At 42.5% G+C, this 27710-nt stretch overlaps 2 protein-coding genes across 2 annotated transcripts; both read right to left on the reverse strand.

The window, feature by feature from the left end:
• Window positions 1–691: 691 nt before the first annotated feature.
• On the reverse strand, window positions 692–22485 carry LOC133825325 (uncharacterized). The gene is made up of 6 exons (XM_062258284.1): window positions 21837–22485; window positions 19708–21742; window positions 18927–19032; window positions 1608–1668; window positions 1054–1191; window positions 692–918 (listed from the first exon to the last, which is right to left on the reverse strand). The coding sequence occupies exons 1-6, from the start codon at window positions 22483–22485 to the stop codon at window positions 692–694; spliced, it is 3216 nt and encodes a 1071-aa protein (XP_062114268.1).
• A 3591-nt stretch (window positions 22486–26076) lies between these two features.
• LOC133823365 (polygalacturonase inhibitor-like) lies at window positions 26077–27358 on the reverse strand. The gene has a single exon (XM_062256056.1). It carries the CDS (start codon window positions 27301–27303, stop codon window positions 26302–26304), a length of 1002 nt encoding a protein of 333 aa, XP_062112040.1. The 5' UTR covers window positions 27304–27358; the 3' UTR covers window positions 26077–26301.
• Between the last annotated feature and the right edge of the window lie 352 nt (window positions 27359–27710).

A 27710-nucleotide genomic window follows, 5' to 3' on the forward strand; every position in this document is an offset into this window, starting at 1 on the left:
TTCTTTCGTTGGTATGTTTGAAAATTCTTCATATAGGTGGGTGGCAGCTACTCTTCTTCCTCGCCCTCTTTCCCTTCCTCGGTCTCTTCCTCGGCCTCTTCCCTGACCTCTTTCTTGGCCATTTAGTCTTTCGAATCTTCTTGGTTCATGCTCCATATTTTTTTTCTATTTCCACCAGAAGAGAAAATTGTAACCCCAGACTGGGGAACAAAGGACTATCCCGGACCTACGCCAAGGGAAACAAGCAGAAGTTATAACTTATCCTATTGTACTATTGTCTATTAGGTCCATCTATCTACTAAAAGCTACCCTATTAAAAATAAGTCCAACTCGAGTAAATGGGCCTTAACAATTGAATCTTCCATGGAGGAGGGTTGGGTTCAGTATATTGTACCCTCTACTAAGGCCCCTAACTTCCACTTGAACCCAAAAGACATGAATTTGAACCCTTGCTTTATTAATTGTTATTCATTTTAATGCAAAGCAAATGAGCCTTCACAAATGAGCTAACTTATAAGAGAGGAATTTAAACTTTACGCTTTCAATTGAATCCAAATTTCTTAACATTTACTTAACAATGAAAATAAAAGAAAATAGCATGTTTTATTAAAATAAGAAATTATTTACAAACTAGTGAAAATTTTCTAAAACTAACATAAAATAAAACTTAACGATGTGTTCTTATATTCATCTAATCTTCAACATTGGATCCATCTTCTAGCATGTCCTGAGTGAAGTCCTCATAATCATCTTGGGTGTAAATAAATCTTAAAGTGAAAGGAATATTACTAAGAAATCCTTCCCTAAGGTTTTCTGCTAACTGATGAACTTTTTCTCCTATTTCTCCATTTAATAATATGACATCTTCGAATATGCTAAAATTTCGTGCAAACCTATCCATAAATATCTCGTATTTATCTTCAATAGGTACATCATGATCAAATAAAACTTCGTTCAATGCTATCTTTAAACTCGGTTATGCTAACTGTAATTTGGCTGAATGCATGAGAACTATGAACTTCTCATGTGATTTTAATAGGGTTGTATGACTACCAATAATCCTTTCTATCTCCTTGTGAGTTCGGTAAATTCTGAGAAACACCTTTTTGAACTCAGTCTCACAATCAGGGTCGGTTATTCTTCCTATCGCATTAACTTTTCTAACAACACTTGGTTCCATTGTGCTAAATTCTGAAAATAAACAATACAAGAGAAACATTACAAAACATATTTTGAAAATGAGTATACTTCGGTAGTGAGTTGGTCCTTTGTAGTTTTCGTGTGTATTTCATGAGAAAGTTCAGGACCAATATAGTCGCGGTTCTGGTACCACTTGTAACGCCCTAATTTCTCATAATATTATCAAGAATACAGTGTTGGATCATAAACATAAATATTGCTCCTTTATTTATGAAAATCATAATAAGCAAAGGGATCCCGTGTCTTTACAAAAATAAAATAAGTTTGTAACAAAATAAAATGAGCAACATTAAGATAAAAAAAAATAATACTTAAAAGAAAATTCTTTAATAAAATAGGCCCGCTAGATCATTCCTCAGCTATATGGTTCCCATGAATACATTACTAAGCTCTTAAGTCCCACTCACTATCAGCCTTTCTATCCTCAATTGCCTGCACACAGACATAATAAGGAGTGAGCTTATAAGCCTAGTAAGGAAAATACAAACAAAAGTCATATAACAAGCAATCATAACAGACATACCAAAAATCATACAACAGTTCATCATACCCTAAAACATAAACATAATCTAGATCTTAACCATAGGTCATAAGAGATCATAATCATAGGTCATATTCATAGGTCATAATAACAAGACAGGTATAACAAAAAGATAAATGCTTATACAGGGGTGGCAATTAAGCCCCAGACATAAGTCCATCAAAAATTTTTGGCAACCGAGCCTACCGGACATCAACTTAGGTCCGTCATACATTTATGAAAACCTTAGTTCCAGCCACACTTATCTTCTTTTTGTACCTGATATGTTAGGGTCATACATGTCACAAGCTAGGTCATAAACTAAACTACCTAATTTTCCTTACCTTGAGTGTGGAAAAAGAGAAGAAAATAAATTGCTTTTGCTATAGAGAATTGCCCAAAACCTTTATATATGAAATAAAAATAATATTTAAGATTAGAGACTTATAATAGACTAAACTTTCAATTACTCTAAACCTTATAAAGTCATACCTTCACCATAGAATCAAAAGATCGAACTTCTGAGCCTTTCTTCAATGCTTGTCTCCAACACTACACCAAGAGCTTGGAAACTTGGGATATTTTTTTATATATATTGGCTTGATAGGGTTTAGTATTTCAGATATAGGGTTTTATAATGGCTAGAGTGTTTGAAGTTAGTTAAGAAAATAGAAGAAGAAAGAAATTTCAAGCACTATAATGGCTATAGTGGTTTGGCTATGGTGTGTTTATGGGGCAAAAAGATGAGAACTTTTGGGAGAGAGTAATTTCAAAAATGGGAGAGTGTTTTATGCTTTGTTTGTGTGTGAAAAATGTGAAGGTAAATGGCCCTATTTATAGGCTCCTAACCCCAACCATCTTCCTTAAACTTCTCCACTTTACTTCAACAATTTTTCAAAAATTCAAAACGCCCTCTTCTTTAGTGGTTTCGGCCAACCTATGCACTTCCCTAGTCATGTGCTACAATTACTCTCTAAATGCCACATAGCCTCCATTTGATTCAAACTTGAGTCTAGGTTCAAGCCTTGCTTCCTACATTGTCTCCACGTCTATGACTATGCATTATATTTGAAATCTTAGTTATTTCTAGTACAACCAACCCACCACTTTCTCTACTTAGTTTTAGACTCTTTAAACTAAATTAACTAGCTTGTGTTGACACATAGTCACTTAATTCAAACTAGTCCATCCTTGCCTATCCTTTTGCTTCCCACACCACCTAGTCTTGTTCTTCAATTAATTTAGCTTCAATATTAATTAATTAATTCATGAAAAAAAATCACCTATTAATTCTCTAGGGAATTTCGGCCATACTAGCTAATTTTAAATAATTGGAACTTAATTTAATGCTACATGTATACTTCTTATACCACCAAATAACATGTGTGCATTATTCTTTAATAAAGTTATATTCTAATTTAATTTAAAAGTTAAAACTATTTACTAATTTAATCATATACTAAAATCCAATAAATTACTAGCTATTATAATTATAATTATCTAAATTATAACTACTTCCAAGATCATACCTTAAAATAAATAATTTAAACTTAAGCAATCTTTTTAATTTCCATCACTCAAATTAAACTACAAACTAATAAAACTTAACCTAAGGTCATATTTAAGCAGCTTATAAGAAAATAATAACTTTGGTTATTTACAAGGAATAACTTATTTTTGTATAAATTTCCATTTTCTTAGAGTTTGTAAATTTGTTATGTATATTGTATCAATAAATTTTGAGTTTGATATTGTGTTCTTGATATTATAAGTTTGGTTTTGAGTTTGATAATATTTAGAATGATTTTGGGTATTTCTTTTTTAAGCAATCAAATATATTAATAATTTTAATATTATTTTAAATAAAAAAATAGTTATTTTGTAGGTTGTTCTTTTAAAGTTTTTAACTTTATTTTTTTAAGGGCTTATACTTTTTTGGACTTTGTGTTTTCTCCCATTACTTGTTTGGACCCTATGTTTTGACCAATTACTTTTTGGACCTTGTGTTTTGCATAATGGTTCAAATAGACCCCTATACTTGGTTTTTGTAAAGTTTTTTGAGCTAAAATCACAAATAATTCACCAAACTAATAATTCAAAACAAAATCATAATCATTCTGCCTAAAAGCTATGTTATCATAGTCAAGTTTTTCTTAATAAATATTGTGTTTAGGCGTCTATTTGAACTATTTTACAAAACACATGGTTCAAAAAGTTATTTTTCAAAACACAGGGTCCAACAGGTAATTGGACAAAGCACATGATCCAAAAGAGTACGTATAAACCCTTTTTTTAATATATCATTTGCTTTAGTTGGGCACTGTCACAAAAGGTAACATTTGCGTCAGTTGCTAACTGTCACAAATGCCAAGTTTGCGTCAGTTGTCTACTGTCACAAATGCTAGAGAGGTTGCATCATGAGATTCTGCGTCACTTTTAAAACTGATGCAAAAAAATTATTTGTGACAATTGGCAACTGACGCAAATGACTTTTTTTTGTAATAGCGCTTGGACATGTTAAACTCCAACACATTCCTCGACAAGTCTACATGCTACAACATCTTCTTATTCGAACCGAACAACACCGACACTCACCTTCCAACTTGTTCAGGTTTACGTAGAATAATCCCATAATGTTTTCCAATAAGGCTATTATTTTACTGGAGAGCTGGTTATGTGACTATTCCAAGTATAATCCTTCATGTCGAAATTCTCCAAATGAGTTCCTTTTGATCCGGTGCGGTTGCTGCCATCTAGTTCAATCTTGTGGAGGTTCGGTACTTTGGAGAGAGATCCCAGGATCGGCTCCGTAAGAATGTTGAATGAGAATTGTATTTCCTCAAGGCTTTTATCTTGCTAATAAAATCTGCGACTGGTCTCATGGGATTGGCAGAGCTAATGAAGAGGTGCCTGAGCTTGTGAAGCTTGGTTAGGACTCGTGGGATCGGTCCGTGAGATTGGGCTGCTTGTGGAGCCACATGACTTCGAGGTACAATAGGCGTCTGCATTGAGAAAAGATTGGAACCGTGAGGTCACCTGAAATGAGCATGTGTAAGAAATTCTATAGGCATAAATAATCCTATATGTACGTGGAAATAAAATCAATAGGATTGTCACAAAATAAAAGGTGGATCAATATAGTGTACCTCCAACCATTGAAGTTAATAACTTCAATATATGTATTTAGATATGCAAAAATAAAAGAAAGTGAATTAGAGAAGGTAAATGACTTCCAAACTCTTGCTAGCTCTATTAGATGGAGTGTGAGAGTGAGCAACGGGCTTGGGAACCAAGACCCTATATTTATATAGGTGAGACTTTCCATCAAAGTCCATGCCATAATTTATGTCAAAATGATTGACAATCAATGAGAATATGTAAATTAGATAACTCAATATATGCGACTAACTGAATTAATGCTGACCATATTAAGAATATTTGTCAATTAATCCCAATATTAACTTTAATTAGAATCAATTAGAATTATGGTTTTTGGTAATTCCAATTAATTCATAATATTCTAACATTCTCCCACTTGGTCGGAATTTAATTATATGTACTACTTAGCCTAATGATTATACATTTTAGGTAACAGACACTTGAATCATTACACTACTTAAAAACTGGGTGTTGACGCGGTTCTTTGCCAACAGGTAATTAAGAAAAGAAAGAGGAAGGGATTAGTGCTTATGTTGAACCGAAATAGATGAATGATCTTGGAAATGGAATGGTGACACAAAATACGTTTTTTAGGTGGTTCAAAGGTTAAAATCCTTCTACTCCACCAGTCAGTATTATTGCTATATGCTGGGTATTCTTTTACAGGATATTTCTAACACAATAGAATCCAACCCCTTGTAACTCCCAGGGTCTCCATATTTATAGGAGAAGGCACTTGAGAGTTGGTAAGAAGGTCACCCCGTGACCTTCTTACCTATCATGTCAACTTTGTGACATTCATGATTAATTTCTAAACCTGACACATAAGTGTGGTCAAATAATAGGTAAGGGGATAATGGGTCGCACGGCCCAACCCAGTCGTGGGTGTCTGAATACGCACGTTCCTGCTGCGTGTCCGAGAAGTCAGGGATATATCATACTTGTGATGTCTGATAAATGCACGTTTACCTTGTGTGGTTGACTTCATAAAAGGTCACAGCCTCCAACTCTAGCTCGTACCACGAGCTGGATGCTTACCTCGACCTGCGGCCTTCAGAGTCCAGACTCAATCCTTAAGCAATCTTGGCGAACCCTTGGGTTACCTCGAGCTAAGGAGGTAGGATATTACAATGGCAGTGCCGGTCTTGGGGATGTCCATGTGGTAGTCATGATTAGGTCGTATCTCAGCTTGTTAATCAGCCCGTGGGAAAATCAGGGCGTACATCTGCCCCCCAAGCCTCTGCTCGTGGTACACGACATCGTGTAGGGCCACAGTAGGGGCTTTTAGGCTTCCACATGAACTCTTCATATTCCACATCTTACGCAAGCGCCGAATACGTGGAACATCGTGGTTGGTGACGGTAGGTCTTCCGAGAACCGCATTTAATGGCCTAGCCTATACTCAGCCGTCGTTTCATCTTTCGAGTGGAGGGCCTTGGATCCCACATTAGGGCAATCCAATGGCCCTCTTCACGTGGCCCTTGACACATATAAAAGGGATGGCCACCTTATGCATGGGCCACCCGTTCATTTTGAAATTTTTCAGAAATTTTCCCCTTCTTCTCTCTTCATCTTCAAAAGAAAAACCCTCTTCTTCCCGACCGCCATTCCTAACACTCAAGAAGTTCAGGTGCAAGGGTTCCTTTGAAGCTTTGGAATCAACTACTCCGACGAAGCCCCTACCTAGGGGATCCCTTCATCCTCTTCTCAACCAACACATACTGTAAGTCCCCTGACTGTGCATGTTTTGAAATTATTTTTCACTGTAGCTTAGGTAAATATTTACTGTAGCTGCATGCAAGGGTTTGCTGGTTTTTTGTGGGCATGAAGGGTGAAAGCCTTTTAGGTTAGGGTATCTGTGCAGTAAAAAACCATTTAGGAGCATGGTTTATAGGATGCATTTTCTAGGGAAAATTTCTGGGTAGGATTTTTGGTTTGCTGGTTCAAAGTATTCAGTATTTCGGGTGCAAAACCGGGTAGCTTAGGGGACACGCTTCACAGGCGGTTTTGCCTTCCCTGCCTACTGAAACTTTCCTTCCAAGGAAAATTCTATTCTGACCCTCCTGACACACGAATTCCGAGTAATTGGGGATCTGTTGGGAGCACAGGCGCGTGTTCATAGAACCGCGTGGTCTCACTCTCCACGGGCTGGGCCTACCTCAGCTCGTGCCAAGGAAACATACTCAGATTCTTCTCCATTTTTAGGTCGTCTTTTTCTAAAATTTCTTCTTTTTGTTCACTAGGCGACCAGATGGGACCCAAGAGGAACGTTCCCAAGAAGTCCGTAGGCAGCTCATCCTCCCAACAAGACAAGGGAAAGAAGGTGATGGCTGAATCCCCGATTCCCAACTTCGGGCCAGCAGTGGAACGGGAGCTCGAGGTGGCCCCCGACGCGTTCTTTGAGGCGGAGAGGATTGTCTCAAAGATTACTGACCAGGCGAGGGTAAACAGAATATTTCTCTCCCATAACATCGAGCTGGGGAGAGGATCCGTGATTGCCTGACCTCCCGCAGAAGGCGAGCGGAGCTGCGCGCCACTTGATGAGGCGTTCTCGGCCTGGAACGATGAACATTTCAAGGCGGGGGCCTTCCTCCCGTTGGACCAGTACTTCGCCGATCTCCTCAACTTCGTGAGGTTGGCCCCATTCCAGCTCCCCCCCAACTCTTACCGTTTGTTGGCGGGGTTAAGATACTTGTTCTTGAAACAGGAGTGGGAGGTCCCCACTCCTGCAGACATTCTGTATTTCTTCTGCCTCAAGGCCAGCCCGGAGCAGCGGGGGCGAGGTGACAGGTTTTACTACTTAACCCGGTTCCCCAACACGGCTGCGGTCATCGAGCTGCCCAGCCACCCCAACGACTTCAAAGATCAATTCTTTATGTCGACGGGGTTCCGAAACTGCGAGCTGCCCTACTTCAATCATCCTCGTAAGTTCCTTTTAACCTTAGCTCGTAAGTTAAGTATCGGTTAACTTCCCCTATATCCATTTCTGACTTAGGATAATTCTGCAACTATCTTCGCGAGGACAGAGAAGTTTGTGACCCTCGGCAGCCAGTACGAGACACTGGCAGGCTTGCCCCCCAGTAAAAAGGATTATCGTCTGCTCATGACAGACGAGACGATGCTGGCCTGTAAGCTGATCTCTGAAGGCCAGACTCTGAACCTGAGGAGGGCCCGGGCGCTCCCCCCAACCCGCGATACTAGGCCTATCATCGTGGAGGAGGTCGCAGGGGATGAAGATGAGGAGGACGAGGAGGACGAAGTGCCCCTCATGAGGACGAGGAAGCGGGGGTTGGAGGTCGCCCAAAGAACAGACGAGGAGAGGATCCGGTCCGGAGCAGCCGCTGGTCCTTCTGGCCAAGGTAACCTTTACATGTTTAGGAGCTTAGATAGGGCCACTGCTGACCCCCAGCTAGCTAGGTACAATCCCAAACAAATCATCCAACATCACCGAAGTGACCCAGACTTAGATGAAACCCTACTCCACTGCGTCAACCAGCTCGTGCTGGACTACGAAAGTAGCCGTCCTAGGGGTACCATAGTTGTAGACAACACCCTAGCCTTTAGGTCGGTCTTATTCGAGGAGTATGGGACTAACCTCCGTTCATGGCCATCACTCCGGGAGGGCACCGTAGCTCCGGGTCTTAGGCAATATGTAGAGGAGTCTAGTCCTGAGCCAGCCTCGGATCCAAAACCTGCACCAGCTCAAGAAATAATTGCCTTAGATTCCCCCGTGGAAGCTCCGGGGCCGATGGTCATAATCATAGATTCTTCTTCTAGCTCAGGGGGTAGGATTCCCTTTAGTATATATATACATATTTGAATTTCTCTTTTTCCCCCTTTGTTTTTGCTTTTGCATGGCTGCTAACTTTTGCACTAACCATGTCTTTGTTTTGACAGAAGAGATGTCTCAGCCCGCAGGAAAGAGTCTGCGAGATGCGTTCGCCGGGGGGAACTCCTCAACTGAGGTCTCTAGGCCCAAAATGAAAAAGCTCCGGACGTCGAAGAAAGTCGTCGGGACCCCAACCAAGTCTCCTGCAAAGGAGAAAGAGTAGACCCCAGCAGCCCAAGTCGTGGAAACTGTTCCTCCTGCCGCAGGGGGGAGCAGCATGCCCCCACCCCCTCCGCAAGCTCCGACCTTCGTCCGAGACACAGGGGCGGAGCCCGGGGCCTCGGCAATTGCACCTTCCGAGGTGCGCATCCCGGTTGACCCCCAGGACCTGGAGAAGATTCCAGAGGCCTTCCGGGGGACGGTGCATGAGACGACGAACTATGCCGTCAACCACATTTACAAATTCAATGAGAGGGAGCTCAGGGCCATCGAGACAAGGAGCCCGGTGAGCGTGCTGGAATCTTCATTGGGCATGGCCATAACGATAAGCTGACCCTACCCTGTTACGGTTTTTGATTATCATGCCTTGCCCTGTTTTTCCTTTCTCCCTTCTCTTTTTTTTTTTTCTAAGGTAGTTTCCTTTCCATTTTCGTAGAGCGCCGCTGCCCTTCATCGGAGCATAGCCAAGACCAAGGCCCAGCTCGAAGATATGAGGAGCGAGCACCAGGCGGTGGTGGCCACTCATCAGACTTCCTTGCAGACGACTAAGGACACCCTGGCAGCCGCGCAGGCCGAGCTGGAAGAGGCCCGTTCCAAGCTACAAGAGCTCGAGACCACCAAAGCCGCCCTGGCCGCTACGCGGGCGGACCTAGATACTGCGAAGGCTGAGGCCAAGGCCGCCCTGGAGGCCGAGCAGGCAGCTTGAGCCACCGCCATGGAGGAAATGTTCTACCATTGCTGGGCCTATAATCCAGACGCCGACTTCTCCTTCTTGGCCGCGGACATCTGGGAGCCCTTGCTGGAGGGATTTAAAGCTCGCCTCGAGAAAGAAGCACCTTCCGAGGCCGGGGAAGCCTCCGGCGCAGCTGAGCAGGGCGAGACGATGACCTCCAAGGGGCCAACTGGTGGAACCTAGGGCCTTTCCATCTTGCTCCCACTCTTTTATTATTCTTATTTTTTGTTGTAACTTTTGCATGAGGTGTTTCCACCTCGAGACAATTAATTTTTATTTTAAATTGGTTTACTCCCGTTTGCCTTCATGCATTTCAGTTACAATTTTTGAAAAACTTAGTTCGCGTTAATTTTTATCAATATCTCGTGCTTTTTAAGAAAAACAACGATCAATCAATTTAAATTAACTTCTAAGTTTTATGACCCGGTCATATCCAGGAACTTAATTTGAAAACTTAGTTTGTGTTAATTTTTATCAATATCTCGTGCTCTTTAAGAAGAACAACGATCAATCGATTTAAATTAACTTCTAAGTTTTATGACCCGGTTATATCCAAGAACTTAATTTGAAAACTTATTTCGTGTTAATTTTTATCAATATCTCGTGCTCTTTAAGAAGAACAACGATCAATCGATTTAAATTAACTTCTATGCTTTAAAGGAGACCTAGTTAAATCCAGGGTAGGACTTAGTTCGCGTTAATCCCTTATCAAAATCTCGCGTTTCTTAAGAAAAACAACGATCAATCGATTTGAATTAACTTCTAAGTCTTTAAGGCGGCCTGGTTATATCCAGGTACCATATGCCCCCCAAGTAACTGGGAAAGGGTCTTTCGTGGTTACTCTAGATTACACTTGTAAATATGTACAATCATAAACGAAAAGTTAATTCTCATTGCGTAATACATAAAAAATGGCCTTTTAGGCCTAACAAGGAAATCATTGATAATATCTCTTCAAATGGATGGCGTTCCAAGTTCGTGTGACTGCCCCTCCATCTAACCGAGCTAATTTGTAAGTTCCCTCTTTAATGACCTCGATGACTTGATATGGTCCTTCCCAGTTCGGTCCAAATACTCCATCTTTGGGATCCTTACCGGCCAAGAAAACTCTCCTGAGGACCAGGTCACCAACGCCAAAGGCGCGCTTCTTGACTTTTGAGTTGAAATAGCGAGTGATTTTCTGCTAATAATGGCCGAGCTGGAGTTGCGAATCTTCTCGTCTTTCATCAACCAAGTCAAGGGAAGTGCAAAGTAGCTCGTGGTTGCAGTCCTGGTCATATGACTGGACCCTATGTGAAAGTACCTTAATCTCCACAGGGAGGACTACCTCACTCCCAAAGGTCAAGGAAAAAGGAGTATGACCCGTAGGAGTCCGATGCGAGGTCCGGTATGCCCACAGAACCTGGGGGAGCTGTTCTGGCTAGACCCCCTTCGCTTCGTCTAGTCTCTTCTTGAGGCTCGCCTTTAGAGTCTTGTTGACAGCCTCGACCTGGCCATTCGCCTGAGGATAGGCCACGGAGGAGAAAATTTTCACAATTCCGTACCTTTCGCAAAACTCAGTGAAGAGGTCGCTGTCGAACTGAGTCCCATTGTCGGAAATGATTTTCTTGGGCAACCCGAATCGGCAGATAATGCTCTTAACCACGAAGTCGAGGACTTTTTTGGAAGTCATCATCGCCAAAGGCTCTGCCTCAGCCCACTTCGTAAAGTAGTCGATGGCCACCACGGCGTAACGGACCCCGCCCTTTCTAGTAGGGAGGGCGCCAACCAAGTCGATCCCCCAAACCGCAAACGGTCATGGGGAAGAGATCATCTTCAGCTCGACTGGGGGAGCTCGGGCAACTGTGGCAAATCGCTGGCACTTGTCGCACTTCTTCACGTACGAGATCGAATCTTTGGACAGAGTGGGCCAGTAATATCCTTGCCTCAGGACCTTTAAGGCCAAGCTTTGCCCCCCAGTGTGGTCTCCGCAAAATCCTTCGTGCACTTCCTATAGAATGGCCTTTGCCTCTCCTGGAAGAACACATCGGAGGAGAGGTAGGGAGTGCCCACGTCGGTACAACACCCCATCGACCATCGTATACCTAGGAGCTTGGTACAGGACCCGCCGTGCATCGTTACGTCCTTCAGTCAGCTTGCCTTCGGCGAGATACTCAAGGATGGGGGTCATCCAGGTCGGCCTGGCGTCGATCATCTCAACCTCTGTCCTGGCTTCTTCTATACTTGGTTTCTCCAAGAATTCTATCGGCACTAACCCCAAGGTCTCCGTCTCCCAGAGGTGGCGAGCTTGGCCAGAGCATCTGTGTTAGCGTTCTGCTCCCGAGGTATCTGCTCGATCGAGCCTCGCCCAAACGCGGACAGTTCCACTTTTACCTTTGCTAGGTAGGCAGCCATCTTGGGTCCCCGTGCTTGATATTCGCCCAGAACCTGGTTTACCACGAGCTGGGAGTCACTGAAGCACTGGACGGAGACCGCCTTCAGCTCCTTGGCTATCCTCAGTCCGGCCAGCAAAGCTTCGTATTCGGCCTCATTGTTGGAGGCCTTGAATCCGAATCTCAGCACCGAGTGGAATCTATGTCCCTCAGGGGATATCAAAATGATTCCAGCTCCAGAGCCGTTCTCGTTGGATGAACCATCCACTAAGATCCTCCACGACGCCTAGGCCGAGGTGACCTGGGGTGAGTCTTCTGCAGGATCGTCCCGGAATCCTGTGCACTCTGCTACGAAATCGGCCAGGGCCTGACTCTTTATAGCAGTTCGTGGGGTGTACAAAATCTCGAACTGACTGAGTTCGACGGCCCACTTTAACAGACGTCCCGATGCTTCAGGTTTTTGCAAAACCTGCCTTAAAGGCTGATCGGTCATGACGTGTATTGAGTGGGACTAGAAGTATGGCCTGAGCTTTCGCGAGACCGTGATAAGGCAGAACGCCAATTTCTCCATCAACGGGTACTGGGAGTCAACTCCGAGAAGTCTCTTGCTGACGTAGTAGACTGGTTTTTGAATCCGGTCTTCTTCCCAGACTAATACAGCACTGGCTGCATCCTCCGTGACAGCCAGGTAGAGAAAAAGAGGCTCTCCTGCTTTTGGTTTAGATAGTACGAGTGGCTCGACCAGATGTGCCTTCAGGTCAAGGAAAGCGCTTTCGCACTTTTCTGTCCATTCGAACTTCTTATTTCCTCGAAGCAAGTTGTAGAATGGCAAGCACTTATCGGTGGATTTTGAAATAAACCGGTTGAGAGCTGCCACCCTTCCTGTCAGGCCTTGGACATCTTTGCGCGACCTGGGTGAGGGAAGCTCGAGCAATGATCTGATCTTGTCGGGGTTTGCCTCGATTCCCCGGGTATTGACGATGAAACCCAGGAATTTTCCCGATGCAACTCCAAAGGTGCACTTCTGTGGATTAAGCCTCATGCCATACTCCCGTAGTATCTTGAAACATTCTTCCAGGTCGGAAACATGGTTATCGGCAGTCTTTGACTTGACTAACATGTCATCAACGTATACTTCCATGTTTTTCCCGATCTAGTTTGCGAACATTCTGTTTACTAACCTCTGGTATGTAGCACCGGCGTTCTTCAGCCCGAACGGCATGACCTTGTAACAATAAACGTTAGTCGGGGTCATGAAGCTGGTGTGTTCCTGGTCCACCGGATTCATGGCGATCTGATTGTAGCCTGAGTACGCATCCATAAAGGACATGAGCTCGTGCCCCGCCGTGGCATCCACCAGTTGGTCAATCCTTGGCAATGGAAAACAATCCTTGGGGAAGGATTTATTCAGGTCGGAGAAGTCGATGCAGGTCCGCCACTTCCCGTTGGGCTTCGGGACCAGCACGAGGTTGGTGACCCAAATCGGAAACTTGGCTTCACGGATAAAGCCGCATTTCTTAAGCCGGGCTACTTCTTCTTCTAAGGCTTCAGCCCGGGTTTTTCCTAGGCGTCTTTGCTTCTGGGACTTTACAGGAATGCTTTTATCCAGATGAAGGGTGTGCATGATGACACTCGGGCTGATTCCCACCATGTCCTCGTGTGACCACGCAAACACATCTAGGTTATCCCGCAGAAATCTAGTCAGCTCTGCCTTCCTCTTGCTACAGAGGTCTTTCCTGAGCTTGACCATCCGTAAAGGGTTCTGCGGGTCGATGCTTACTTCTTCGAGCTCCTCAATAGCCTGGAGCTCGGATCTGTCCTTGCCTATTTGGGGGTCAATATCCTCACTTAAGATGATATTTCCCCTTCGGCGCTTTGAGGTTTTTCAATCTCAGGATCAGCCAAGGGTTCCTGGGATTCCTCTTCACCACTTTGGATGGCCATTGCCAGCTGCCCGGGTTTCGATTTTCCCTTCATGGAAATGTTGTAGCATTCCCTGGCAGCGAGTTGATCGCCACGGACAGTGCATATTCCCGTGGAGGTAGGAAATTTCATCGCGAGGTGGCGAATGGAAGTGGTGGCCTCAAAGGCTATGAGCGTGGGCCATCCCAAAATTGCGTTGTACGCAGCGGAGCAATCGATGACCACGAACTCGAGGAGCTTGCAGACTGTCCGGGGTCCTTCACCTAGGGTGATTACCAGCTCGATAGTCCCTATAGCCGCTGATCCTTCTCCCGAAAAACCATACAGCATCATGGAGGTCGCCTTCAGCTCGGCGACAGTCAAACCCATCTTCTCCAATGTTGACCGGAATAGGAGGTTTACCGAGCTCCCATTGTCGATCAGCACCCTCCTAAACCTCCGATTAGCAAGCTGAACTGCTACGACCAGAGGGTCATTATGAGGGAACTGGACATGGCCTGCATCTTCTTCCGTAAAAATGATCAGTTGCCTCTCCAATCGCTGCTGCTTTGGCAGACGCTGCTCCGGGATGAACTCTACTCCATTATGCGCCTTGAGTTAATTTACATATCTTTTCTGGGTGCCCCTGCTTGTGCCAGCCATATGCGGACCTCCATATATTGTGGATATCTCTCCTCCTATCACAGGGGGAGGGGCGTCCTGATCTACCCAAGACCCGGGCTGACTGGCCGGAACCTCCGGAGCAGGTCGACTTGCTGGAACCCTGTTCCACGCGTACTAGACCAAGGGGCCGGCCCGGATGAGAGTCTCGATCTCATCTTTCAAATGCCTACAATCATCGATATTGTGGCCAACATCGTTGTGAAAACGGCAAAACTTGGAAGTGTCTCTCTTCCCCTTCTGGTGCTTCAACGGCTCTGGCCTCTTCCAGGGGAGGCGAGTAGAGTTAGCTAGGAAGATGTTCTCCCTAGATTGGGTGAGCTCTGTATAAGTCACGTAGACGGGCTTAAACTTGTCTACGGACTTACTCTTCTTTTGACCGTGCTGGCTGCCCTCGTTATTCCCCTTTCTTTTGCCTCCACCGAGCTGGTTGTTCTGTGTGACATTTTGGGTCGCTGCCATGACCTCCATCTCCACTCCAGCGGGCTGTTCAGGGACTTGGCTGGTTCCTGCAGCTGAGGCTTCGGCCTCCTCCAAGTTGATCCATTCTTGGGCCTATTCAGGAACTCGTTCACCGAGCTAACTCCCTTTCTTTGTATATCTTTCCAGAGTTCCCCTCCGACGAGGATTCCAGTTCTCAAGGCCATGATCTTGGAGCTGTCATCCGTGTCTCTGGCCCGAGCAGCGACGTTTGCGAACCTGCTCAGGTAGGCCTTCAGGGTTTCGTCGGGCTGCTGCCTCACGTTAGCCAGAGAATCAGCCTTGACGCGGGCAGCCTAGGATGCTCGGAATGCCCTTTTGAAATCAGCTAAGAAAGTTTTCCAGGAGTTGATTGACTGTCTTTTTCCTTGCTTGAACCACTGCCTGGCTGGTCCAGTCAGTGTGGAAGGAAATATCAAACATCTCAGCTTGGGGCCAATGTTGTGGGCCATCATCAGGGTGTTGAACATCCACAGATGATCCGACAGGTCTCCGTCCCCATTGAATTTGGACAGGTGCGGCATACGAAAACCGGGTGGGTAAGTCGTTGCTACTATGCTGGGGGCGAAGAGCTCCATCTTGTCCCCTGAATCATACTCATCTTTCTCTTTCTCCGACAGGAGCTTCCTCATCAGCTCCTCCATCTAAGCCAGGCGCTCGAGGGTTTTGTCCTGATTTCCTTGGTTATTCCGGGGCTGTTCAACAGCTCCGGATCCATTGTACATATTTGGTGGGTTATTGCCCCTCCTATCTTAAGATAGGTTATTTGGGACATTCCCGCCGTTATGTACTTCGGACAGGGCTCCCCCTGAGTGAGCATGGCTGTCACCTCCTACTTGTTCTCCTCTATGAGAATTAAGGCGATCTCGCAGGTCGCCCCCCTGGGTGGTTTGAGGACTTTGTGCCGAGCTCAAACGCTAACGCAGGTCTCCGCCAGAAAGGTCACTCCAGCGACTACCGGTCCAGTGGCTCCTGCTAGAGAGGCTCGGAGCCCGCCTTTGGCGGTGAGGATCTGGGCTATCTCTCGGCGCCCTGCTACGTCGAGAGGGCCCTACGGAAGGCGGGTCTCTCCTGCTCCTTCCATAGGCCGGAATATCTCGGACGGGCCGAGGAGGAGATGGATATCTTATTGGAGAGGGAGGATGCCTGACCAGAGAGGCGATTCTGGTTCCATCAGGACGGATGAGGTTAGGTGGGGGCCTCTCGGCCCTGCCAACCTGCGGGTCCCGCGCCTGGCGATCAGGACGAGGCGCAGGATGGCTGTTGGGGACGGGCTGATGCTGCGATCCCTCCCCGGATCTCCTTCTGGAATTTCCTCGAGCTCTCCTGGGTGCGCTCGAGGCTGGTTGGGAGCTGGGAGTAGAAGTTCGAACTGAACGGCTGTACTGCTGTTGTCCGGCTCTAGGCATTTCTCCGAAGTTTGCCTCTCAACGGTGCGATGAAGGAATAGAGTTGGCTGTCGGAAGTCTGTCTGAGCGGTTATGCCTGGACCGATTACCCTGGCGGGACTTAGGAGTCTCGCCTTACCTCTTTCCGACGTTAGCGTCGGTTGTAAGAGGGGGTAGTCGGGCCAACACATCCTTGATCTGCTGGTTAGCTATTGCTAGCTGGCTCCTTAGCTAAGCATTCTCCATCTCCACCGCAGTGTAATAACTTGGGTTTGAATTAGGTGGCCGGAGCGCCGAACTTCCAGTGTCATCTTGGCCCGCCGGCTATTTTCCTGGCCGCTGTTGGACTTCAGGAATTTGTTCGTCGGGGATGGCGACATGATGAGCCTCCTGCCCATCATGTTGTTCCGTCTCGTTATCGTGTCTGGATCGAGTGGTCACCATAGTTGGATGTTTGCGACAGCACCAATCTAACTTGCTCTCAATGAAAGCACCAAACTATTGACGCTGTTCTTTGCCAACAGGTAATTAAGAAAAGAAAGAGGAAGGGATTAGTGCTTATGTTGAACCGAAATAGATGAATGATCTTGGAAATGGAATGGTGACACAAAATACGTTTTTTAGGTGGTTCAAAGGTTAAAATCCTTCTACTCCACCAGTTAGTATTATTGCTATATGCTGGGTATTCTTTTATAGGATATTTCTTACACAATAGAATCCAACCCCTTGTAACTCCCAGGGTCTCCATATTTATAGGAGAAGGCACTTGAGAGTTGGTAAGAAGGTCATCCCGTGACCTTCTTACCTATCATGTCAACTCTGTGACATTCATGATTAATTCCTAAACCTGACACATAAGTGTGGTCAAATCAATAGGTAAGGGGATAATGGGCCGCACGGCCCAACCCAGTCGTGGGTGTCTGAATACGCACGTTCCTGCTGCGTGTCCGAGAAGTCAAGGATATATCATACACGTGATGTCTGATATATGCACGTTTACCTTGCGTGGTTGACTTCATAAAAGGTCACAGCCTCCAGCTCTAGCTCGTACCACGAGCTGGATGCTTACCTCGACCTGCGGCCTTCAGAGTCCAGACTCAGTCCTTAAGCAATCTTGTCGAACCCTTGGGTTACCTCGAGCTAAGGAGGTAGGATCTTATGATGGCAGCTCCGGTCTTGGGGATGTCCATGTGGTAGTCATGATTAGGTCGTATCTCAGCTCGTTAATCAGCCCGTGGGAAAATCAGGGCGTACACTGGGCTATTTTGTCGTACCGATCTCGACGGGCCCGTGTGTGTCCGCCAAGATAAGGAACAATCATGGGGGGCATCAAATGGGCTGCTGAGATTGGTGGCCATTTTTAAATAACAAAATTGCTCTATCTCAACAGATCTAATGGGTCTACCAAGATCGGTTACTCTCTCTCGATGGGCCAAAATGGTTTGCCAAGAATTGTAATTTTTAATAGCCTATCTCGACAGGCCTAATGGGTCCGCCGAGATAGAGTCCCTCATTTTCCCCTAATTTTGTCTAGCCCGTGTATTGACTGTCTTTTTCGCTATCAACCTTAATAAGTGAGATTAAAGAAATAAACTGTAAGAACGCAAGGATCTTTACGTGGTTCATGTTATAAAAGAACCCTAGTCCATGAGTCATTGGTATTAAGAGGATTATAAGCTTGTGATTGCAAGATTCAATGGTGTATTCTCAGGCAGCGTTTAGAAATCTCTTGATTACAGCCTCTACTTATGATTGCAAGCTTCAAGTAGTTTTCTCTCTAAAAAATTGAACCCTTTACAATGAGACTCCCCACCCTATTTATAGAGGCTGGGGTCATTAATACTAATCATAAGTAATTAATACACATTCTTCCCATAACAGGGGGATCAATACCAATTCAATGCATTGGACTGCATTGAATAGAGGCCAAGGCCCAAACGAGATTTGCGGGGCCCATTGCCGAAAAGCACCTACTTTATAGGGAACATGCCCTAAGTACTGTTAGGGCATGCTGTAAGTATTTCCATTTCAGGCAGCGTAGTGGGTGTGCGAATTGTCGAGTCGTACATTCGACAACACTGTTGACAGACTGCCCATAAAGGTTGTTAGACGATCCTTTGACTCTGAAAACCCGCATTGACGGACACGTTGCGCCTTATCTTAGGTCTGAGAACCAAAACCTCGAACATGGGAGGCGACTTAGAGACAAGAGCCCTCACCTTAATTGTCCAAGCTGGAGAACCTCCAGCTCTGAGAACGAACATTGGGGAGTAACTTACTAAGGTGCCCACGACCCACTGTAAAAGGCAAGGTCTCACTGAAGAGGACCCTTGCCTCGACTAGAGGCCTCGGGCAGTAACATGCCCCGAGGATATCTATATATGAACGTCCAAGCCAATCACTGGGGGTCGCCACATGTCGAAGGTGAAAATATGGACAACACCGTGCCTTCTTCCTCATTTCCCCTTTTTTTCTTCTTTTTTTCCTCTTCTCCATTTTCAGCACCCCCTCTCACTCCACCACCGAAAACTCCATTTTTGGGGTGTAAACTAAAAAATTTTAGCTCTATTTCATCATTATCTTCATCAAACATCAAGATGAGCTTTGAGAATATGCTTGGTAAGTATTTTTCAAGTTTTTGCACTAATTTCTATTTTTTTTTAGTTTGAAAAAATTGATTGATATTGACAAATTTTGGTTGTTATATATTTTTTTAGGTTGAAAATATTATGGGCAATGTTCATACAAGCTTAGAGGAGCTTGGAAAACTGCTCTGGAGATTTTTGGGTAACATTTCAATTTTTTTAATCTCTTTTTTATTTTATTTTTTGCCCAAAATTTGCCATATTAAATTTATATTGTATATTTTTTGTATATTAATAAGTTCAATATATTAGGTAATGTTAGTAAACAATAATTGAAATATTTTAGATTATAATGTAGAATTTGTTTTGAACATTTTTCTATTTATTTTTATATTTGGTCGAAAATTACATAAATAATAGATTTAATTTTTTAAATAGTGCAAATTGTGTAATGTGTTGATCAAACTTTTTATTGTATAAAATTATAAGTTAATTTTTTTTTTTTTTTTTTTGGTAAATCAGCAGTGAATTTCATTACACCAAAAACCATTTACAAACAAATAGCACCCACTAAAGGGGTCTGAAAGCATACTTCTTTGATCTGTACATTGATTACATTATATTTATAATACAATATACCATTCTAAATCCTTCGTAGAAAATTTTTTTGGCCAGACACTTTGAATTCTAATCTTACTAGCTGCTTTAATCTTCTGTACAATGCTTTTTGGATTGTCAAGGGAAGATAGCCAAAGTCTTTCATTTCTGGCTCTCCATAAATGATACACCAGTGCAGCAATAATAGCTGAAAGAACCATTTTCCTGAACTTTGTTGCCTTCATTCTTCCAATCACCCTCATAATGCAAGGTAGTTGGCACGAAGATATCCCCCAGCGAACCCAGCTCTTAATCTGTTGGAGACACTCACTAGAAAATGGACAATCAAAGAATAGGTGAGTAGTTGTTTCATCTGCCACTGAGCAAAACTGACATCTGGTTTCAGAAAGAACATTAAACCGATACAATCTTGCTTTAGTCTTCAACCTGTCTTGGATAGCAAGCCATAGCGTGAAACTATGCTTTGGGGTATCCAATCTCCCCCAAACTTCCTTGCTCCAATTGACCCGATCATGTACAGGACATAGAAGCTTGTAACCCTCTGCAATCTTATATCTTCCTTGAGTAAACAGAGCTAAGTCCACAAGAGACTTCACTTTGTCTTTGATTGCTACAACCTTCCTCCAATACCAGCTACCATGTACTGGGGCAATGTAATCCCACCATTCTCCTTCTTTTATGTATACACTGTGCACCCATCTAACCCACAAATTATCTTCTTTAGCCGCTACAGCCCATACATACTTGAACATAGCTGTTTTGTTCCATTCAGAAATATTCTTGAAGCCTATACCTCCTGCTGCTTTAGGCTTACATATGCTGTCCCAAGCTATTTTCCCTGCTCCAGCCATCATTTGTTGACCAGTCCACAAGAATGCTCGACAGATAGCCTTAATCTCTTTAATCAACTTCTTGGGCAGCAGCATAATTTGACTCCAATAAGAATGAATTGCAAGGAGAACAGAGTTAATCAAGACTGCCCGACCTGCAAATGAGATGTTCCTTGTACTCCAAGACCTGATCCTAGTAGTCATTTTATCCACCAGCAAGCTACAATCCTTAGCAGAGATACGCTTAGCACAGATGGGGACTCCTAGATAGCTGAACGGAACATCACTTTTCCTAAATCGCGAAGCTTCCAAAATGCGTTGGACCTCATTAGAATTCATCCCACTGCAATATATTGCAGAAGTCGAAGCATTAGGCTGCAGTCCTGATGTTTGCGAAAATAGTGTGAGGCCATGTAGTAGATAATAGATGCTCTTATAATCACCATTGCAAAACAGTAAGACATCATCTGTGAAAATGAGATGATTTAACTTCAGTTCTTTGCACCTGTTATGAAATATAAAGTCAGATTTCTGGCCAACTCTTTGCATTATTCTAGTGAGATACTCCATTCCCATTATAAAAATAAGAGGTGACATCGGGTCCCCTTGTCGCAACCCTCTTTTGGCTTCAAAACAGCCATGCAGCGACCCATTGAGCATGAGTGAAAATCGTGGTGTTCTTATACATGTCATGACCAGCTGAATAAAATGCTCAGGAAAATGAAAACCATACAACATTTCTTCTATAAAGCTCCATTCAATGGTATCATAAGCCTTTTGTAAATCTAGCTTAATTAAACAACTGGCTTTTGATGATTTTCTCTCATAATGACAGACTAAGTCTTGGCAAATCATTATATTGTGCGCTATGAAACGACCTTGAACAAAACCTCCTTGATTTTGAGCGACAAGACTAGGGAGGACTGTTTTGAGTCTCGAGCATATCAGTTTCGTAGCTGCTTTGTAAATAACAATGCAGCAGGCTATCGGTCTATAATCCTTCACTGTATTAGGGCACTTGGTTTTGGGAACAAGTGTTAGCACTGTGGTATTTATCTCTTTAAGGAGCTGCCCAGACTTTAAGAAAGAAATGATGGCTTCGGCAACTTCATCTCCAATTAAATCCCAGTTTTCTTGGAAAAAGAAACTCCCATAACCATCCGGACCTGGTGCTTTAATTCCAGGTATTTCAAAGAACACTTTCTTAACCTCTTCTTTTGTGTAAGCTGTCAAGAGCAGTTCTGATTGCAATTTATGTTACTTTAGGGCCTTGATTCATAACTCCAGCCAACACTTTCTTTCTTTGCAGCAGCTTACTACCCAGAAGTTCCTGGTAGAAGCTTAAAAAGGCTTCAATAACCTGTATGGGCTCATCTACCCGATCACCCTTTGAGTTAACAATAGAGAGAATTCTATTGTGCCTTCTTCTCTCCCGAATGTTGATGTGAAATAATGTTGAATTCTCATCACCATTTCTAGCCCAATTCAATTTAGATTTCTGCTGCAAAAAGGAAATATAATCCTTGTGAACCTTAGCATACCTGTTTCTAGCTTCCAACTCCATGACATGTATGACAGGGTTTAAGGGTTCACGCTGAAGCTTATCTCGACATTCAGCTAGGTGATCTCTAGCTTGAATTTCTGCACTAGTTATATCAGAGTAGCCTTGAGCATTGATCTCCTTGAATACTGCCTTTAGAGCCTTCAACTTAGTAATTATTCGATACATTTTTGTCCCTGTAACTTGTTGCTGCCAGGTCACTTTAACCTTCTCAAAATATTCTGGATGTGTAGACCACATATTGAAATACTTGAAAGGCTTCCTACCACAAGGGACATTTGAATAAACGGTGAGGACAGCTGGGGTATGATCAAACAGCCCCTCATTCAAAAACACAGTCTCAGCATCAGGGAATAAACTCAACCAAACTTGGTTTGCCAGCACATGATTTATCTTAGAATAAATCATGTCTTCTCCATGCTGTTTATTGCACCAAGTATAAAAATTCCCACTATATTTGACATCTTCAAGTTGGCAGTTTGCTACACAGTCAATGAAATCAGTGGATGTCTTATATCTAACTCTATGCCAATTCGCTCCTCTTTTGCTAAAATGTCATTAAAGTCTCCCATTACAATCCAAGGACCCATAACAGACAGATCTTGAAGATCTTTCCAAAGCCTTTTCCTCCCCTCCTCATCATTAAAAGCATAGACATAAGTGACAAAAAAGAAGTTCTTATTGTCAACAGTTGCAACTCCAAGATGAATCAACTGACTAGTACACTTGATGATATTGACATTAAAGCTAGAAGGGTTCCAGCTAACAACAATTCGCCCTCCAGAATGCCATGCATTATTGGAGGTAAAGCACCACCCAGTAAACAAATTAAGATATAAGGCTCCTAGTTTCTGAGCCTTAGCTCTTGTCTCGAGAAGACCAACCAAACCAACCCTCTGAGTAGCAATAAATTGCTTGACTAACCGCTGTTTTTGTTGGTTGTTAATCCCTCGGACATTCCAGCTAATAATTTTATCCATTGGAAAGAGGAGGTACTCCCCCTCCTCCTGTATTTCCACATTGAATTCCATCTTCCATCAGTTTTTGACTCTGCTATTCGTTATGTTCATCTTGCATCAGATCCCCACCATTAGATTATATTAGAGCCTGAAATGAATTAGCTACCGAAGTGTTAACTAGGGGGTCTTTTGCTTTAACTTTCCACACCTTTGTTGCTGGTTTGAAACCATCCGGATCAGCTTCTGTATTCAAAGAAGAGGTCATATCCTTATTCAAGGCTAGCATTTTCTCTCCCGAACCAGTTGGCTTCTCTGTATTCTTGACAACCCATTCTGGCTTCCTTCCCTCTTTTTGTCTACAAGCACTAGAATCATGGCCCATCCCCTTACAGTGGTCACAAATTATTGGCTTCCACTCATACGTGACAACCACTGAAGTGTTAAAACCATGCTCATCCTCAAACCATATGAGATATGGAAAATCTTGCTTCAAAGAGACTTCAATGAGAACCCGGGGATAGCTTAACTTGTCCCTTATTTTAGTAATAGAGTCGACCATCAGGGGCTTTCCCACTTGGCTGATGATTTTGAATAAGGACTTTTCTCCCCAGTATTTCAGTTCAAGGTCATCCAATTGTACCCAAATTGGAACCGATTGAATATCCTGCTTCTTGAAGTTAACATTAGGGTCCCATGCCTTCATAATAACTGGCCTCTTGTTAAAGAAAATATAACCCCCCGAAATCACTTGATCCCTGTCCTCAACAGAATCAAATCGAATTAGGAAAATACCATAAGACAACATGCCCACTTTGTCAACCTTATCCTTCCATACACGACGAGCAAAACCCTCTAAAACTGACAACGGTGGATTTTCTCCTAGAACATAGCACACCATAGAGGATTTCCAGTAGTCCACTTCACCTTCAATGTCTTCCATTGTGATCTTGATTTTCTGTTTCGCAGCAGAATCGGCAAATTTGCAATCTAGATTTTGCATTATATTGCCAGATCTCAAGATAGGAGGTGTGACATTCTTACCTTGAGAAATCGCAGATGCAGTTTGCCGATGAGCTTCCATGACCTGAGCAAATTTCAATCGAATTTCTTCTCTCTGTTGATGCTCCTTCATAACTGCTCTAGGTGAGACCTCCTCTGAACTATTCGCAGGTTGCAGATGAGGTTCAACATGCTCAGCTTCAATTTCCTCATCTGAGAAATTTGTTGGTTCAATTCCAAGGACTTCATCCATGGATTTTGTCTTCCTTACATCAGAACTAGAATCAGGCCCTCGTTTTTTCTTTTTCTTAAGAGAAGATTTAGGTTTGCTCTGCATCCTCGCCCTCGTTTTCGCCATGGCACCAGCTCAGAGAGCTGAGAGAAAGCTAGAGAGAGAAAAACCCTGGTGCAAAATGACTCTTATAAGTTAATTTTTTTGTTTTAGTGTAATTTTCATTTTAAAAGTTCTATTTTCTTAGTTATTGAGATATAATTTTTTAAACTTTTTTTTTTGTTGATTGTCGAGTTAATGTTTTATAAAATTTTTGTTGTAATTGTAGGTGAATTCTGACGGTGTTAACACTTGTTGATTGAAATGTATGTTATCACAAACTTTACTAGATATTTTTATATTAATTATAAGAAAGTTTAATAAATTGTAGAGAAGAATTAGAACTTGTAGAATTATGTTTGGAGAAATAAAGATGAAATTTATTGTGTTATATTATTTTATTGTTTCGTTGTGATATATTAAATTGTGGATAGTATGTTGAAATACCATAAACTTTTCCCATTTTCTTTTTTAACTATGTATATGATTTTCACACACCTATTGCTAAAACCAATTAATTAGTTTAAAAGTTGGTTAGTATGACCATATATATTTACTAATCTATAATACTATCGGATTGTTTTAGGTATTTTTAGTTTGAGATGGATAGAGATTGGATGAAGAAAAAAAATAGATTGTTTAAAGAATATGGAGAGAAGTTGAATATTTCATAAAATTTGCAATAGAGAAAGGAAATGACTCTAATATGATATATTGCTTAATTTATAAGTTAACTACTATAGTTGTTAAACTTATTTTCATTTAATTCATAACTTATGTACACTTTCTATGATCTTTTGGCTAATATTTAAGTAGGGTAATGTTATAAGATATTTATTCTATAATTTGTCTTTCTGTTGTAAAAAATTGAAGAAAAAAAAAACCTTCTCATATTCAATGTTAACGGTTCTAGCCCGGAGTAACAAGGAAGAAGTGAGAGTAAAAGTGTGAGGGTGAAGATATTGCTAAAGAAATTTCGAGTACTGTCCGATTTCGGTATAGTGAGGAATGTGATACTTATAACGTTTAGATTTATAGGGTTGGTTACCCAAAGATATAATAATTATAAAGGAGGATATATAGCTCCTAGTGGCGCCTAGTTTTATTGACTTTTTGTTCCAAATAAGATAAGATTGAGTTCTATATTGTTTTTTAAATCATTTTGGAATTTCTAAATTATGATTTATCTCTGTCATGATATTTAGCATATTTCATATATAAAGACGTAGAAGGAAAAGAAATATTTGTTTTGTGCTTTTTAGATAGTAAGCAAATTTAACTAGGAAATCATCCATGTTAAAATAAATTCAGCATCTAAAAGATTCTATGTTAAAGTTCTCCTGAAAGAAATAAAAAAATATATCTATTAGTTAATTAAGAATACTGTGTGAAACCACGTACGGGTGAAAATGAAATGGTGAAATATTAATGATAATGAATATTTATTTTTTGTTTCTAGTATTGTATTACCTCAAATCCTAGTGCTAAACAAGCTTACGTATACTTTGGTAGACAAGTCAGAGCAGACAGACAGACCAATATGGATTAATGGGAAACTATATGAAATTTAAATATATATTTGGCGCCAGCACTAATTATATGATTACCATTTGAGTACAAGCTTAGCAAGTGGTGGGGAAGCTGTTAAAACTTTTGTCGCATTGTTTGAAAGTGACTATACAGGCACGCGATTTTGACCAACGCAGGTAATAAAACAAATAAGAATGTCATACATATTGTCATCCATTACAATTCGCTTTACGAGCTTAATAATATGTAACCGAAAAGAGTTACTCTCAAGATCAGAAATTTAACGTAACAGCACTTATATATATTATGATCATATATGATGACACTCCTATTCAATCAGAAACAAGAAATTGGCAGGCATTGTTGTTTTTAAAACAACCAATCAATTTATACATGCCTTAATTACTATTTACAACTTTGTAGCGGAGCACCACATAAGCAACGGTTATGGAAATACGACGTGTCGTCGAAGCTCTGCAAATTCCCACCCACCGGAATCTTCCCACACAACCTATTATAACTCACGTTGAAACCCCGCAAATTATCGAGTGCGGTCAGTCCCACAGGGAGACTCCCAGTAATCTTATTATGATTAAGATCCAACGAGGCCAAGCTCTTGGGAAACTCAACCTTAGACATGTCAAACTCCAGCAAATTCCTAGAGAGGTCTACAAACTGAATCGTCTTGTCCGACCCGAATAGCGCATTCGAGTCACCTTCAAACTTGTTCCTTGACAAGTCTATATTACTGAAGTCCTTCTTTTTTCCCAGCGAGGTTGGTATTTTACCCGAGAGCTGGTTATGAGACAACACCAAGTAAAAATTCTCTCCTTTAAACTCTCCGAACGAGTCCGGGATCGGTCCAGTTAGTTTGTTCCGGTCCAGGCGGAGGGACCCAAGGTTGGGTAGTTTGGAGAGAGAGGCCGGGATCGGTCCGGTGAGGTTGTTGAAAGAGAGGTCGAGGAAAGTGAGGTTGGTGAGTTGGCTTAAGAAATCTGGGACCGAACCGGTGAGGCTGTTCCAGTTTAGTCGGAGGAACGTGAGGTGTTTGAGTTTAGCAATGGCCGGTGGAATGGGACCCGTGAGGTTAACTTGTTTGTGGAGGTCGAGGTTCTCCAGGTAAGGGAGGTCTCCGACTTGGGGTGGGATAGGTCCCTCGAGAGAACCAGTAATGACTGTTAAGGCGGTGATACGGTGCGTTTTGGTGTCACACGTGACGCAGTACCAATCGCAACAGTCGGTGTCTTCATGCCATGAGGTGAGGACATAGGGGTCATTGAAAGCTTTCTTGATTTGGAGGAGGACTTTTTTGTCATTTTTGTTACAGAGCTCTGAGAGGGAAGGTTGGAGGAGAGTTGTGAAGAAGAGGAGAGTAAGAATGGTGATGGTGACTAATTTGTTTTCCATTGGTTTGGTTTGTGGGATTAGTATATGACTCTTAAAGCTTTGATTAACATTGAACTTATAGGCTTTTCGTTTTAAAATGATATTGGTCTTCATTTGGCTTAGGTGGATTTTGTTTTTGGATGATGCACATAGTGATGAAATTTTTGTCTTTGGACAGCTCAAATCTTAATGTAGACCATACTTTGGTGTAAGTCAAAGTATACCCACATAACATGCTCCAAATTTGCTAAACCATTTCATGTAATATTTGTTTCTAGGATATTTAAAATCAATTTAAAAAATATATACGCAGATTTATAGGTATTTATCAACGTAGTTACAAGTTTTTGAGTCCTTTACTATATAATTATTCACAACAAAAAAAAAATTTCAAGGGTAACTTAAAAATTGTAAATTTATGGCACTGA

This window comes from Humulus lupulus, chromosome 3 (genome assembly GCF_963169125.1).
Source record: "Humulus lupulus chromosome 3, drHumLupu1.1, whole genome shotgun sequence".
In the NCBI taxonomy this organism is placed as follows: Eukaryota; Viridiplantae; Streptophyta; class Magnoliopsida; order Rosales; family Cannabaceae; genus Humulus; species Humulus lupulus.